Genomic DNA, 16,409 nt, shown 5'->3' on the forward strand with positions numbered 1-16,409 from the left:
TCCGTCTACCCCCAGTATTATTACTCATTCAGTGTCTTGTTATGCTAAAACAAAATTCCCTTTGTTTAATCCAATGCCTTTTTTGGGGTTTTTACTTTTTACTGAAGCCTGTTTCCTATTAATAACTGGAGAAGACTTAAAACAAATCACTGGACTGCTGTTCAATAAAAAGGCTTCTTCTCTTCTTCAAACTGGAAACTTCTTTCATATGATAAGTGACACATTACAATCAAAATGTCAGTCCAGTTATGTGGATTGAACTTTTTTCAGGACATTGTAACACTTAATTTTACCCTTACGTCTCCTCTCCCTCTCCCAGCTGCTACTACTCAAATTAAAGAGGGGGGGGGGAAAAAAAGCATTTTATAAACTAATCAAGTATGACTTTAGTTCTATAAAAGCATTTCTTACTGCATTCTGGTATATTTATTTGTCTGCCATTTCCACACCCTTACTTTTGTTACTTGCCCTAATGAAGGCTCTAAGTTCGTAAAATGTCTCTGTATTAAATATTTAGTAGATATTATGCTACTTTATTAAGGTTTTAGGCCATATTACTTTTTCCTTTGGTGTGTGAATATTATCTATTTGTCAGGTGTTGATAATGTACATTTAACAGCCATCTTGACTAAGTAATGTTCAGTAGCCTTCAGCCTACTTCAGTCAATGTATAAACATTTAACTGTTTAGTTCATATAATGTCAATTTTTTTTCTATTCAGACTTGGTATTGTTAGTACGACAGCTGTATAGTCGATATTTTGTCGATCTGTTAGCTCCTCTGGCATTTTTTGACAGTTAAAGTCCACCCACTGTCAGTGTGTAGCTGGACAATACCAGCATTCATCCTAGCAACCAAAGTTCAGAGACAGAAAGTGTAAGGAGGCCTCTAATCAGCCTCTGAAAGAGCTGCTCTGTCGCAATCTTCCTTCTGTCCCTGAGTCTCTCTCGCTTCCTTTTCCCTATTCACTCTCGTCTCTCTCATTCAGGGTCGAGCACTGGGCAAAATTACATTCAGTATACTTATCAAGAATCAAATATGTCAAACAGATCTGCCAGTTTGTGCAGCCAAAAGGATTTTCACCATTTGATCAAGCAATTATTCTGTGTGTAAGAGAAAGACCCCAAAAATAAGAGACTTAGGTAGCGACGCTCTTTCAGTGTGTGTGTGTGTGTGTGTGTGTGTGTGTGTGTGTGTGTGTGTGTGTGTGTGTGTGTGTGTGTGTGTGTGTGTGTGTGCGTGCGTGCGTGCGTGCGTGCGTGCGTGCGTGTCTTTAGAGAGTGAAGTTTTCTGGTGGGAAATGTTTTGTCTTTCTGCAGAGCCTCTTTTCATGAAGTGATCCTGTCATTGGCCCCAGGCTGATGAATATTCACACAAGTGACAAAGACCGCTCTCATAAACAAAGTTGAAGCCAATTAGTCTCCAAAAAAGAGAGTGAGAGAAGGGGACGGACCCGCCCACGCACGATCACTGTGTTTGTGTGTGTGTCCTGCACTTGTTGCGTACGAGAAGAGAGACCACGCCAAAGTCAACTGTGGCAAATTGATTTGAGCTTTGCCCACCACAAAGCTGCTAATTACCATGGCCCTACATCACAGGATTTAAATCACAATCCCCAAAATGTCAGCATGGGGGCCAAGGTGTAGCCTTGCCCTGATGTTCGCTGTACCCACACAGTCCACATTGTGCCCCGAGGGCCGCGGGTTCACGTCCACGTCTCTCTCCCAGTCTGTGTAGCACAACAACAAGAAAAGAGCCGGGTGGAAATTCACGCCCGTCTAAACAAAAGACAGATTGTTTTATGTTAGTCTTGACCTCTGAGGAGTTTTCCCACTGCTCATCGCACCAGAACCTCTCACCTACTTTGCTGAGACCTTCCCACTTCTATCACAGGAGACAATTTATTTGGTTTTATCCTTAGAATTTTAATAGCCTATGGCTTTTTTTTTTTTTTTTTTTTTTTTACACTTTTCTTTTTCTTAACTCCTCACCATTGGCTGCTTTTGCATTTGGAGATCTCAGAAGTCAAAAGAATTGCTCCACATGTCAAGTTGCTTTGCTGAGTATCAGCTAATTTTTTTTTTTATTATGTAATTATGTTAAGCCAGCCTTGAGAAACTCACTCTACTCTGTTTAAAAAAACATGTTGATTAACTGAAAAAGTTGGCTGCATCCAATTTAGTTGCAATAACTGCAGTGAAATGCAACACTGTTTTGCATGGCAACCAATCAAAATGCGGATACTAAACTATGATCAGCTGGGCAGTAAACAGCTTTGACATAGAAACACTGAGGTGAAATCGCCATTATTGAGAATTTCCCAAATTTTGTGGATTACTACTCCACATACATCTGAGTTCTGGGTGTTAAGATATCAATAAATTACATGTCTATTAAAACTGAATATTGTCAACATTATTTTTGCACCAATTTTAATCAACGTAACCAAGTTGTGTTCAGCTGAACAGGTCTTGATTGACAAGTCTGTGGTGTAGTCAGGTTTCCGATATAGGTGGGCAACCGTAGTGTCCTTGGGTTTCCAATTAGATTGAGTCGGATTCATGGCTCGCGCCTCCCCAGCTCATCTGGCTCGAAAATAGCAAGATGACGACGGCCAAAATGCCGAACTCAAGGCTTCAGAGCAGCAGTTCACAAACAAATAGGTGATGTCAATGTCGGCTGCTGCTTGCTTTGAACCTAAAATCTGATATTTTTTTTTTAACTATTCAAATAACTTAAGCACAACATTTGAACAATTGGTTTTCCTTTTTATAACTAGCTCGGTTTCACATTTCGTTTACAGTACTGTTTTTTTTCTCCATTAGGGTGGTGCTATCTCAATCCTGACAGCCTGTGAAAGACCCGGTGATTTTGCTGGAGTGGTTCTGATTGCTCCGATGGTCCAGATGAACCCAGACTCTGCCACACCATTCAAGGTATATTGAGGTGTATTTTTAGTCCACTTATCTTCTAAACTTCCCTTTTCTCCTTTCTATCTGTTTTCCCCCTCTTTCATGATGACTATATTACTGCCACCTTTTATTTTTCCTGTTTTGAGAGCAAGAATCAGTTTAAGTACCACTTGAGCGCCGTTACCTGTCTCTTACTAAATCACTGATACAAGTGTTTCCCATGTTCAAGGCCAAACACTGACAAAAGTGATGTTAAAATCTCCATTGGAGGAGAAGAGACTTGTTTTTCTTCAGCATTAACCAGACGAAATGTGTTTTTAAATCTGGCACTGACATGAAACAGTGGAAACACTCGCATATAAACAGGACTGTATTTCTTTGTTCGATGAGTCAGATGAAGAAAAGAGATAGAAACATTCTTTAAGAAGGTGTTGATGTGTGAAAATAAACTGAACTTCTCAGTGTGTTGTGATTTTCGCTGTTTGCAGGTTTTCATGGCGAAGATCCTGAACCACATTATGCCCAGCCTCACTCTGGGCTCCATCGAATCCAAGTGGGTGTCACGGGACAAGAAGCAGGTGAGACCTAGACAGATGTTGGTGTGTGTGCGTGTCTAGGTCGGCGAGCTGTATTGTTGCCTGTGATTGAAATATCAGGTGCGGATGTATCAGAAAATAGAATATCCGAGGTCTCAAGGGGGGAAATGCGTGTCGTTTCTATGTACACGCGCGTGAGACGGTAAATTTTTTGGACAATCCCAGGATGAAAGACCACCCAGGGACAGATACTTTGAATTTTTTCCAAACAGTAAATGTCCGTCCAAATTTAGGTGTGTGTGCAGTAAACTGGGTGGTTTGTACTGTTAACGGGGTGCGTTTACTGTGTCACCTAGAGGACAAAAGGGACAAAACTGTTTGTGTATTTTATACACGGACACATTTCTTGTATAACCTCTCGATGAACCACAGACGGGACAGACATGCAGGTACAACCACACACTCTTTTCGCATGTAAATGTGCCTGTGGATGTGTTCTGTGGGTTTTGTACTTCCTGGTTGTGTGTGCAAATACTTGGAGTGTTCACCCTGGTACAACAATAGATAGACACAACAGATCAATAGATACCTTAATGAAACATTAAAAGGGAGATATTTTTTGGTTGACTTGTGACAAAGTTTCCTGAAAGGATTTGGTCAAAGTAAAATTAGATGTATTTCTTGACACAATTAACAGGTGTCCCGCTGTAGAAGCTCACTTCATGGTATGATGTCACAACCACAACACAAGACAGATATATTTCAAATAAATGGGCCATATTGTGCTCTAATTACCCACTGTGACCATGTCCACTTTCTTTTATGTGTCTTGGGACATTATCAGTGTTAGACAGATCCACCTCACTGCTGAATAAGAGACTATTCTATGTAGAGATTACAGTAAGAGATGAAACAATTCAATATTTCACAAATAAAACAAAGATTGGAGAAAAATAGATTTATGTAGCAGAATTTTTTTTCTGTCTTAGGTCTCCCATTAATCATTTCACAAACTCCCTGATTTATCTAAAGAAAGCACTGACCTAGTACACCAGAGAATGCAACAAAACCATCTACACCTCGACCACCAGTTCATCAGTAAAATTATCATATCAGTCATGTGGACCATTTTTCTGTAGAATCAGTACTTTAATTTTTCATACCTTAAGCATAAATTTCTGACGTGTAGTATGTACGGCATACTGAACTTTTTGAAAGTTGTGTTTTTAATGAGTAATGGAGAAATTTTTTGGTATTGGTACTTTTGCTCAGGTAAATAATTTTTGTTCATTGCTGGTTATCTTTAACACGGCGTCAGGAATTTGTGGAAGAAAATAAAATCAGCCTGGTTGGCTAGTAGCATAATGGTTCAACCTGATATCACAACAAATTGTGTAATACATGCATCAGTCCAATAGAGGGCAGCGTATCAGTTTCACAACTTTGCATCACGAAGTGTAAAAAACATTTGTTTTGGGGGAAAAAATACAAGCGGAAAACCACGTGGTTAGGGTTTGGGGAAAACATCACACAAACACAAAAACACACATCCACAAAATCTTCGCCCAGATTCAAACCCTGGCCTCCTGCATGATGGTCTGTGATTTACGCCTTCTGCCTCCCCTCGCGCTGCCCTCTAGTGGACTAAGGGGTGAATTACACACTTTACCGTGACACTGGGCCGAAGAGTTGAGGTGCATGTACCACAATATCCACAGTTCGTATGTAATACTGCTCTTTCTCTCATTGTTTCATGTCTGTCTCTTGTCACAACCTGCCTCAAAAATATGAGACATGAGAGGGAGACCACACAGAGTCTGTAAATAATGCTGAATGTTTAATTAAGTAAATTACATAAAAACAAAAACAAAAAAACAGCTCAGTTTGCAGTCATTCATTTATTAAAGGCACCTGAGACACCTGAGAGAAGCTGTCTGTTGTGAGGTGGGCCTCAGCAGTGTTTATGTAGAAACGGAGTAGACATGTGTGACTTAGGCGAACGACATGGCAGAGAAGCAGGGTGTGTCTTCTGCTACCCAACTCTGATTTAAACTAATGTAAACCTGCTATTTTCCTTTCATCTGGTCTCCCTGCCGGCCTCAGTTTGACCCGACGTCCATCTTTCTGCTCTTCCCACCTTTTTTATTCCTCCTTTCATCCTACCAATTTATTAACAACCCTTGTTCCCCCTTTCAAGGTTTTCTGAGGAGTCTTTTTCTCATTTTTTATGGTCACATTTTCTTCTTCTCTTTACTTCTCTTTATTTGCTTGTTAAATATAGATGTTTAATATTCAGGCTGTGCACCACCACTTTCCAAACCTCATGTCCAACAACCAACATTGTTGCTATGGTTATGCTTACAGAGAAATAAAACAGGTTTGTGACTTTCCATCATTATGGAAAGTTGTATCATTTGTTTTAAAGGAAAATCTTGACACTCTAAGGTTTTTGAGTTGATGTGATGAATTAAAGCATCATCCATGTTTCCCCTTAACTTTTGTTTCCGTGTCGCCATTCAGGTGGAGGCGTACGACACTGATGAGCTGAACTTCCACGGCGGGTTACGGGTGTCATTCGGCATTCAGCTGATGGGGGCGGCGGCGCGTATCGAGAGGGAGATCCCATCCATCAGCTGGCCCTTCCTGCTCCTTCACGGCGATGCTGACAAGCTCTGCGACATCCGAGGCTCCATGATGATGTATGAGAGCGTTTCGAGTTCAGACAAGAAAATCAAGGTGGGGACGGCTTGTTTAGAGGAGTTTTTATTCTTGGGATCATTGAACATTTAGTTTAGCCTTTATTGTCCTTTTTTTTTACTGTTATTGAAAATTATCATTTTTTCTAAGCCAGGTCGCCTGGTTACATTAAATAATGTTGCTCTCTTCTGACACTTTTTAAAAGTGGCATCTGTACTGGTTGTACAAGGTGAAAAAAGTGGATTATTTTGTGGTTGACTGATACAGAAACTTTCAACCGGGCCACAATGTTCACTCTTATCTCCAGGAAGAGGGAAGTTCATACACTATATCATCACATGGTTTATCACACGGGAGTTAAAAGGAGGGTGAAAAAGTGGAAGAAAAAAAAAGGAACCAGAGGGGAGAGATGTGAAAAAGAAGAAATGGGTGTTATGCATGTTCTTCTTTTCTCCTGCAGCTCAATGAGAAAATCACAGAATCAAAGGGTTGTTCATGTACTGCTGTATCACAGGACTTATGAAGGAAACTATTGGACTAAATGACCGGGGTTTCACAACAAATCACAACAAGCAGTACGAGGAAGTTCTTTGATCACAGAAGAATTTTGTTTATTTACTTTTGTAGTATTTGCCTATAGGTTTAGCAAAGCAGAATGAATTGGTCTTAACTTTCACTCCTGAAAACTCACACTGCAGTTTCTTTAAAAACGGTTAGGACTGACATTGTGTTTCTAGAGCTTAAATAAACCACTTTTTAAGCAACTTCCTTGTTTATATCACATCTCTCTGACTCTTTCCCAGGTCTACGTAGGAGGCTACCACGCTCTTCACCACGACCTCCCTGAGGTGGCTGAGTCCGTGCTGGAGGAGGTGACCGGCTGGATCACGGAGCGCCTTCCTGCCCCGACATCGATGCAACAGCAACGCTCGTAGATTTGTAACTTGCAACTTCTCGGTCAGCACTCCCAAGAGCCCTGCTCACTCTCCTGTAATCTGTCAGGTGTAACGACACCACTGCACTCTCCTGTCTAGGAGATACGTTTGTGGATAGAGACGGACGTCACTATCCTCTAGACATATACTGCATAAAAACAGACTAACCCCCTGTCTACTGTGAGCCTATCAATCAGACCATTGATTTTAATTGGATGATGGGGTCAGAAAGCACTTCTTATTGTAGATATTAGGCAGCAATGGTCAGTTTTCTGGCAAACCTTATGATCAAGGATGTGCCTCATGTATTCCAGCCAGTGGGTTTATTTGGTTACCATTTCATCATCTCTGCATTGAATTGCAGTCAAGTGTAGCTCAAATAAAGTCACAGTGTGCGAGGGTTTGAAGTGCAATAATGGAGTTTCCATCTCCTCAACTATACCAACCGACCAGGTCTATTTAGTACTAATGACAAAAGTAACATCAAATATTGTTGATCCTTTTTGCTCCTCCACCATTCACGGACATGTTAAAGGTCAGGAACAGGTGGAAGATGGCAGTCGGTTCAGTGCTGGCTGAATACTTCAACATTTAGCTGGACTGCACAGCTCAGGAGACGCTGTCATCTCAAACTCCACTTAGTTTCTTCCTCTGTTTTCTGCGACCCAATCCCACCTCTCCTGTCTCCTCCTTAAATGCACTGTTTAAAAAACATTAGAAAATACCACTTTTTTAATGCAGGCAGCTCTTGTAGAGTAAGTCTTCTCCTGACTTCCTCCATATGTGTCCTTTGTTTGACCCGAGGACAGATGGTTGGTCTGAAAACAGATGGTTGGCACTCATACAATATGAAGATGAGGTCTATCTAAACTCAGCCTAAAGTCTAGTTTCAGTTCTAATAATTATTAATTTGGCATGTAGGAAAACATTTTAAGGTGATATTTTATACAAAGTTATTTTAATTTCTTTCTATGAGTACATCGCGACCACCTTTGTTTATTTACTGTGTGGCCAATGAACACAATAACCTTCCATGTAGGTCCTGTATTTCTCTATTACCTTTGTTAAGAGTGTAGGTAATGAGGCAAAGCTGCTCCATCTCTCTCTGCAGATGGGAAGTTTTGAGAGGGGTCAAAGGTCAAATGATTTCGCCACTCTTTGGCCTTTGACCCTTTAAGGCCACAGTTGACTTCACTGTTAGACTCGTCCTCTGGAGCCACACCTTCATTAAGTTCAGACTGCCGATATAGACCCCAGCTGGGAAACGAGAGGGAAACATCGCTGTCGCCGGAGACAAAAGAGAAGACTGTCTCTGTTCACATAACATCTGCTGTTTGCTAAGTAAGTTTATCCAGTGCACCTTGAAGCTAAATGGATGTACAGTATTCATTTCAAGCATCGGTGGCCACAGCAGGAAACAATTCCCTCATTAAAAACAAAGCGGTAGTCATCTTTTTATCAGGAAAACAGGATGTTCTGTAAAACATTCCAATTAGTGTTATAGAAAGTGTAATTTTTTTAATCCAAGACATTTATATTATCCATACGTACACATGTCCAAATTCAAATGAATCTCTTTTAAATAAAATATTATGTACTTCTCTATTAGGTTGCAGAAGGCTTTGAATTAGCTGTTATACCCTCGGATTGGGTATTTGAAAGAATAACTAAATAATAATATAAAAATGCACTTTCCACAAGAAAACTACCAATAGCAACAGTGTGGCTCAGGTTTATTTGATCCTCTAAACCCCACCTGCAGTAGGACAGGCTAAAGCATCTATCGCCTCTTTTCTGTTCACTTCCAGTCACTTCTCAAAGTGTCAGCGGTTAGCAGTACTTGAAGTCAACCCTGGCTCCAAATATATTCTCAGCTCCACCACAGCAATAATGTCACGGTACCTTATACTATCGATGGCTCTGTAATTATAAGCCTGACAGACACGCACTGAGCTCGCCATTTTATATCGTCAGGTAGACTGTAATTAGCTGCTATTGCCTCACACATTAATCATTTCCCACCCCTTCATCAGGCATGAGAAGTTTCAGGAGCATGAAGGGACCAAACATTTAGATGTTTGTGGTGATTCATGTCTGACACCAGACATTCATGAACCACTTTGTTCTTTCAAGCATGCCCTATAGAAGATACGTACAGTGTCCAGTACTTGGACAGACATTCAACTGTGTCACCCTGCTTTATTTTTTTCCCACCCAGTTCAAAGAGACTCATGCAGAGATTGTCCCCGGTATCCACAGTGACTGTTCATCATGTGTAACCATGGCAGCAGTCCAGCAGCGGGGTAGAATTTTTTTTCTTATTCCATTTTACATGCGCTGTCACCGAGGTGATCACTACAGGACTGATAGAAATGAGTTTGACTTTCTGGTTTGGAGCTTCCTCTTCACTCTGTACCTAAACTTGACTCACCCCGTGCCACCCTGTTTCACCACCTCGGGTGTTTTTTTGTTGTTTTTTTCTCTCTGCTGTGGTAACCAGTGCTCTTTGTTCTGTCCATCACAGAGGCCCTTGTTCTACTACACATCCAAACATCTTGTACTGTCAGACACCCACACTGTCCCTAGTGGTCATTTATCAAAGCAGGACAGAACAGGTTACATTATATAGTGATAAAATGGCATTTTTATCTGGATTATTCCTGCTTTTTCGGTTATACAGCTCCCACTCGTTTGTAACGGGGTGCACCACTTAACCTGCCACTGATTCTACTCATCTTAATGCCACTCTGTTGGCAGGAGTTTGACCTAAAATTACTCACCTTCAAGTTCTGATGTGTTTTTCTGTCTTTACTTTAATTGTCTCTCATATTTTCAAAACTGACTTAAGTCAGTTGCATAGCTGTGATGCATTGGAAAATGAGACAAATTCATTGTGACCAGCAGGAAAAGACCACACAGTTCATAGTGCGTTGCATGATGTGTAAAAATGCAGTAAATAGGAAATACATCTTGAGGCAATTAAAGGATAGGGGACCAATTTTAATAGAAAAGAAAAAAGAGAGAATAAATAGAAGGAACTTCAGGGTATAAGTGCCTCCTCTTATATTTCCGCAGGACTCATGGGATACAAATATCAGATTACATTGGGTGCAGACATAGATGGAGATATAATGTATTCATCAGCCCCAGTGGGAGTCAGACTCTTAACCTCAACCAGAACTGCAGGGTTTTTTCATCACCAGCACTTCAAACACAATCTACTCCTGATTAGGCTGCAGCAGGCATGGCACTCACAAAGGCTACACAGCCCCAGTTGTATTGAAATTCATAATAGCACCCCTGCTGCACGGCGTCGGCACAATGGCTGCAGCCTTGCAGGATCCTATGTAACGCTAAATTTCAAAAGCTCTACCTGTCAGACTACATGAGTGCATATTACTGCCATCGTTAGCTATGGGGATGGAGAGAGATGGAGAGGCAGTGAGAGGAGAGGAGAGGAGAGGAGAGGAGAGGAGAGGAGAGGAGAGGAGAGGAGAGGAGAGGAGAGGAGAGGAGAGGAGTGAAGTTGTCAGTAACCATGGCAGCACTTTTTTTTTCCCACAGCAAAAATCAAAGAGAAAAATGTGTATTCATTAATGCTACAGGAAGTACAGCAGACATTGCTGCACTTTCAGGGCTGCTTGTCCATTTGCTGCTCTGAGGATTCCCTTTTGTGTGAGTGTTGAGATAAGAGAACAAATAAATAGCATCATCAGCTCGGGGAATAATAAGAGCAGCACGCGCTCACTGGATTCAAAACAATCCTGTCTGCTGTTTGTACTGAACATTACCATCCGAGCAAAGAAAGATTTCTGGGAGATTTCTGGCCGAATTTTTCTTTTTTTTTCTAGTGAGTTTGTGTGTTTTTGCTCCTATCTATTCTGCATCTTGATTAACAAAATGGTCTTTGAGTGACATTTAATAGGAATCCACCACTTTTCTTTTACTATATTTCATTCCCACTCATGTTAATGGTGTGCAGTCCCTGGCACAGTCCAAACATCTTGTAAAGCCATGTAAGCATCTGTGTCCATGCCAGTATCTCTTTTCCACTGCCATGTATGGTTACACAAGCATGAACTGTGTGCAGGTTTGCCATACTGAGAGATAGCCATGTACAAATGCCTCGCTCTGTTGATATCTAATGATCCATTTGACTGTTAAGATTCTTTTGTAAGACAGAAGGTCTAAATTAGGTAAAGGAGATGGAGAGCAGGAAACATCTGAATCTTATTGGGCTGCGGCTTTTGCAACAAAACAAAATTCATTTGGTCTACTAGGTTGTCAATGGAACCAATATTTTTGTTTTTGTTTTTTATCTTGACTTTATGACTGTTTCTAAGAAAAGAGCTGTTAAATACAAAGGAGGACTGAAGGGCACAGGCCAGTCTTTACTGTGGTTTTAGTGAGATTCAAATGTACTGGAGAGATTCAGTGCAGAGGTTTTTTCAAAATTAACTCCACTTTATCATAGCGGCAAAATCCAGATGATTCAGGTTGTTTAACTTTAACCATTTCCCTCAGTTTTTAAAGCGCAGATGTCATTTTCAAATGGTTAATATTGCATTTTGGATCAATAACCTATTTCAAATCTTGCTGGCTTTATCAGCAGTATTGATTGATTTCAATTTATTTCTAGCAGTCACACAACTTGCTTACTCAACATATTTGTAATACACTGTATAATAGCATATCATTGCTAACAACACTTGTTGGAAATAGAAAAGTCTAGATTGTATTGTATTTTACATATCTTTTATTTATCTTGTTTAGAGTATTTATAGAAATTACTTTTACATAGAGGCACCTATATATTGATTACACACCATGACAAAGCACTTTTCTAGACCATAACACACTGACTCATGCCGTGAGGTTTCACAGCACTTTCAGAGATGGATACAGGTTTGAGGTTGTATGTATGTACAGTCAGTAATCCCAAAAATGTATGACAGTGTTTCTGATAAGGGAATTTTGCTACTGTCTGTTTAAGTCAGACTTTTTGAAAAAAAAGTCTTGTTGTAATTTGTCACAGAACTTTGAATGTTTAACCCATCAGATTTTAAATGTTTTTTTTTTTTTTAACAAAATATTAACGACAGAGTGTTACTGCAGCAGATTCTTTTGTCTTGTGTTAGCAAATTTCTATTTCAAGAATTTGCTTTCACTTTAATCTTGAAGTATCTGTTCTTAAAAAACACTATCAGGTTTTCTGAAGGAAAAAAGCCTCTGATAAAAAAAATTAAAATGGATTCTATACAGTTTAAGAGATTTTTGTGGCAGTATGTATAGTACATTAATTACTGATTTGTGTTCTAGTGTTGTTTGTGCCTTATTACTCTAATGAATGTATACCCTCGAGCGTTTGTGCTTGTGTGTGAGTCAATGGCTCAGTGTGTCTGTGTGTTTTGACAGCCCTAAAGTACAGAGAGCTGCGTTAACCAGATCTACGTCTCTGTTCCTGTGCTTCTCTGCCTGTCTGTTGCCTGATCTGTTCCTGTTTCTGGTTCAGTAACTGTAACTGTCGTCTTGTCTTCCTCCTGTCTGTCTCCATTTATGTCTGTCTGTTTGAATTTACGTCCAATCAGGGGTCTAAGCTGATTTAGGTTAAAAACTGTTTCCTGAATCCTTCAATCCAGGCTGAGCTGCAGCACAGAAATACCTCCCAGCCCGTATAAAACACCTGGTTTGTTTTAGACATCCAGAGAAACACAATACTTTACACTAACGACAAGGCTTTTGGGTTACTATAATGGCAAATGACTGTATAATGTCTAAAAATCTTCTGATCCCATTGGATCCAAACAGAAACAGAACATTAAGTCACATAATAATAATACAAAGAATTGTGATACAATTTTCCACTAAGACTGTTGTGTATTGAATGGCTGCATTATTTTGGACTTTCTGAGTCAATGTAGAAGTAAAAAATTCAGTTTTCAAGATGGAGGATATAATTTGTATTTTATTCAAGCAAGAACTAAACATACGATTTGCATTGTGTATCTGTGGCAGAGCTGCATATCATTTTTCAAAAGGTTTATTTCTATGTCATTACTTGTCCTGTGTTACTCTGCACTTTCGTGAGGTGACACAATATTCGTGAAACATTACCACTTCTGATTGTAAATGCTAAAAAAGGTCAGTAAGCTATCTTGTCTGAATATGGAATATGTAAATGTATTTCAAACATCTACAGTGGAAAACTCACCTAGGTGATGTAAAAAAGCAACCGAAATGAAGTGTGAATTGTCGAGAAAAGCTGTGTTCATACCAGCAAGAGATGCAGTATTGAAGTGATGGAGACACATTTTATTCATTACATTGTGGAATAAAAATGTAAGCATGATAAAGCACTGACAAATCAGTCATATGGGAGTAGGCAGTACATTATGACCTAAGTTTATTTTGAGACATCACATCCTCGAGTCTTCCTTGTAAAGTTATGTGTTGTTTGTACTGGTTGACACTTTATTTGAACAGTCCAATGCTGATATTCATCTGTCAAGTGACAAACGTGCCATTTTGGTTTGCTCCCCCTCTATAGACTGTGTACTCCAACCCTTAATTTAACCCCAATTCAAATATACAAAATTGCCAGAATCTTACACCTTTCACTGCTGCATAATAGTCACTTCATAAGTCAAGTATCAGCATTTGACAATTTACTTCAAATAATGTATATATGGTGTATATAAAATGTAGTTATGGAATTACTTCTGAATTGCTGAATGTCCGACTACTTGTTACTAGACTGCTCATAATGTCTACTCTCCTACAGAATAAACTGCGTGACTTTAACTGTACAAGCTGACTCGACTGATGACTTTCTCAGATTCTCACCACAATGGGGCCCTTCATGTGAAGGTGACATTTTTTCAGTCAGATTTGTAATTATGTTTATTTTCAAAGCACACTTGGACAATGCTTTAAAGACTTTAACAGAAGGGAAGAGCATAACGTTTGAGGAATTGTATTTTGGAAGCAATCCAGTTTCTTGTTTGTTTTAAACACATCAAACATTCGGTGCAACATCTGGCCTTTTATTGTGTTTTCAAAGTCATTTCAAACCATTTAAAACAAATAATTCAAGTATTCACATTTTCAGTTTCAAAGGAAACTATTATCATTGGCATGCTTCTTCGAATAAATTAAATACAGGCCAACTTCTGAGTGATTCACCTGCTACTACAGGTGAAATAAAGTTCGGAAGGTCCATTTTCATACTGTAACATGTACAACAGAGTAAATTAAAGTGTGACACAGGTCAGCTGGCTCCTGGACTTGGTCCAACTGGTTTCTGGTGGTGTTTCATAAGCAAAACTAAAGGCTGATGGAGGAAAACGTGGCTGGAGAGAGTTGAATTATTCCGGCAGTTGTGTTGGTTGTCAGGGAGACTAAAAAGCACAGATCAGGCAGTAGGTGGCGGTGTTGAATCACAAACTTCATTGAAGACGAGCACAGTTATATGAATGTGCTGCTCGAGCTGTGCCTGCAGATCCGCGCAGACATGCAAGGCATGAATGAACCAAGGATGTCGCTGCGATTTCTATTCATTATAACTGGGCTACATTTGTTTTTTTAGGGTCAAACTTTTCGGCATGAATTTGTCCTGATTTTACTCTTGTTAAATCATTAAATCCAAGTGTGATAAAATCATATGATATCCTCGTATAGCAAACACAAGCCATGATTTTGTTAATGCGCACACAAATACACAATTGGATTTTTCTCCATCACTATTTAGTAGTTTAAATAGTGCCATTTTTTCAACAATTTTAGTTAGAATCTCCAGAATTTCGACGGTAGTGTCTTTTAAGATCATTCGTTGAGTTATTACTGCTGTTATTTGGCTCTGTACATTCAAGAGAGACTGCACAGGTGAGTATGGATGAAATACAGCAAGGGTTATCAGCCAGACAACCCACATCACTGCAAGCATATGGTACAGTGCTCATCATCACCCTGTTTTCTCTTATAATCTCTCGTCTCACATCCTCCTCCTCGTTCATCTTCGTGTCAACACCTGATAACAACTAAAGGGAGAAGTGTCTGTCTATGTCTGCAGTCCAACATGGAGATGTTTGGTAAGGAGAGATACTAAAACACATACGTTTGATATTTTCCCCTCTCTCTCCTGCTTTCTTTTTTTCTCTGCCCCATCCCCCCCCCCCATCACTGATAATGTAGGCTAGCAGCTCTCCTCGAGACATTTTTGGAGTTTGCTGGAACCACATTAGCAGTAACTCCCCAAGGGTGACACTTCTAGGAAAGCCAAGACCAGAATCCACACTGTACATGAGAACATTCATTGTCACTTTCAGTAAGGGTTGGAGGCTACTGCCACTTGTTCGTGTTCCCGAGGTTCCGGTGGGAAATCGTTGCACAGAAAAATGCATCCCCATGGGAGAATACACAGACATGAGTCTTATTGCAAGCCAATAAACTCTGGCACATACTGTATCCAGAGGTGATTATTCTTGACAAGGGAGAACAGTAAGGTTCACATGCTAATTGTTTTCAGCAGTCTAATCAACCTCCATTATTTACCCTCTTATACTCAGAAGTGTCACATTGATGATGCGGCCTATTTCAGTAGTTTGAGTCATTGAAGCCCTTTTTCACTTTGGGACCGGTCACAATCTGTCAAAAAAATCTTGGAAAGAATAAATCCTCTTTTCTTAAATATTATTTGTTTTAGTTTAAGATTATTCCCCCAGCAGGGGGAGCCTATAGGTCTATTTTTCCTCTGTGTTTGCTAGAAGCAAAGACCTGAGCCAATCAGAAACCGGTACAAGGAATTAAATCCCGGCTTTTTGAGGCCATAGGCTTTACCTCGGTGACAGCGGAGAAATAGAAATGGAAGAGGAGATGCTACATGGACTGGAGTGGTGCTTAACAAAGCCCTCAAATAGGTACCTTTAGATCCACCCTCAGTGACCCTACTCCACTTTGACTGGTCCACGTCTGGAGGGGAAAACTGACTGGAGACCTGGATTTAGACAAAGCAAACACGAGCAGGAAGATGGAAGAGGAAACATGAATCACCAGTAGTAATGCAGCCAGGCTGTGTTTACAAAAATAGAGGGAAAAATAGATTCATGAATTTACTTAGGTTAACTTCCATATGAGATTATGACATGACCCAATGTATAAATTCAGAGAATAACAACAAAAGTATGCTGGGGAAGAACCTTGAAAGTGTGAAAGTAAAGGGAGGATGAGGGATGGACGACAGGTTAGGGAAGGAAACGAGGGCATGCTTTTGTGGCTTTTTTTTAATTTAATTTTTTACAATTGATACTAGAGGTTTTAAACTCTTCAAGAAA

The 16,409-nt window shown here is 39.9% G+C and overlaps 1 protein-coding gene across 1 annotated transcript in view; it reads left to right on the top strand.

The window, feature by feature from the left end:
* mgll (monoglyceride lipase) overlaps window positions 1–13,889 on the top strand; it is a 38,945-nt gene extending 25,056 nt beyond the window's left edge. Inside the window, exons 4-7 of the mRNA XM_069141592.1 lie at window positions 2,826–2,936; window positions 3,401–3,490; window positions 5,969–6,184; window positions 6,949–13,889. Coding sequence (XP_068997693.1) covers window positions 2,826–2,936; window positions 3,401–3,490; window positions 5,969–6,184; window positions 6,949–7,080 — 549 coding nt within the window. The 3' untranslated portion in view covers window positions 7,081–13,889. The remainder of the gene's footprint in view (window positions 1–2,825; window positions 2,937–3,400; window positions 3,491–5,968; window positions 6,185–6,948) is intronic.
* The last annotated feature ends 2,520 nt before the right edge of the window (window positions 13,890–16,409 follow it).

Source organism: Embiotoca jacksoni, unplaced genomic scaffold (assembly GCF_022577435.1).
Source record: "Embiotoca jacksoni isolate LCO1_2020_lvr unplaced genomic scaffold, fEmbJac1.0.p SCAF_9, whole genome shotgun sequence".
Classification (NCBI taxonomy): Eukaryota; Metazoa; Chordata; class Actinopteri; family Embiotocidae; genus Embiotoca; species Embiotoca jacksoni.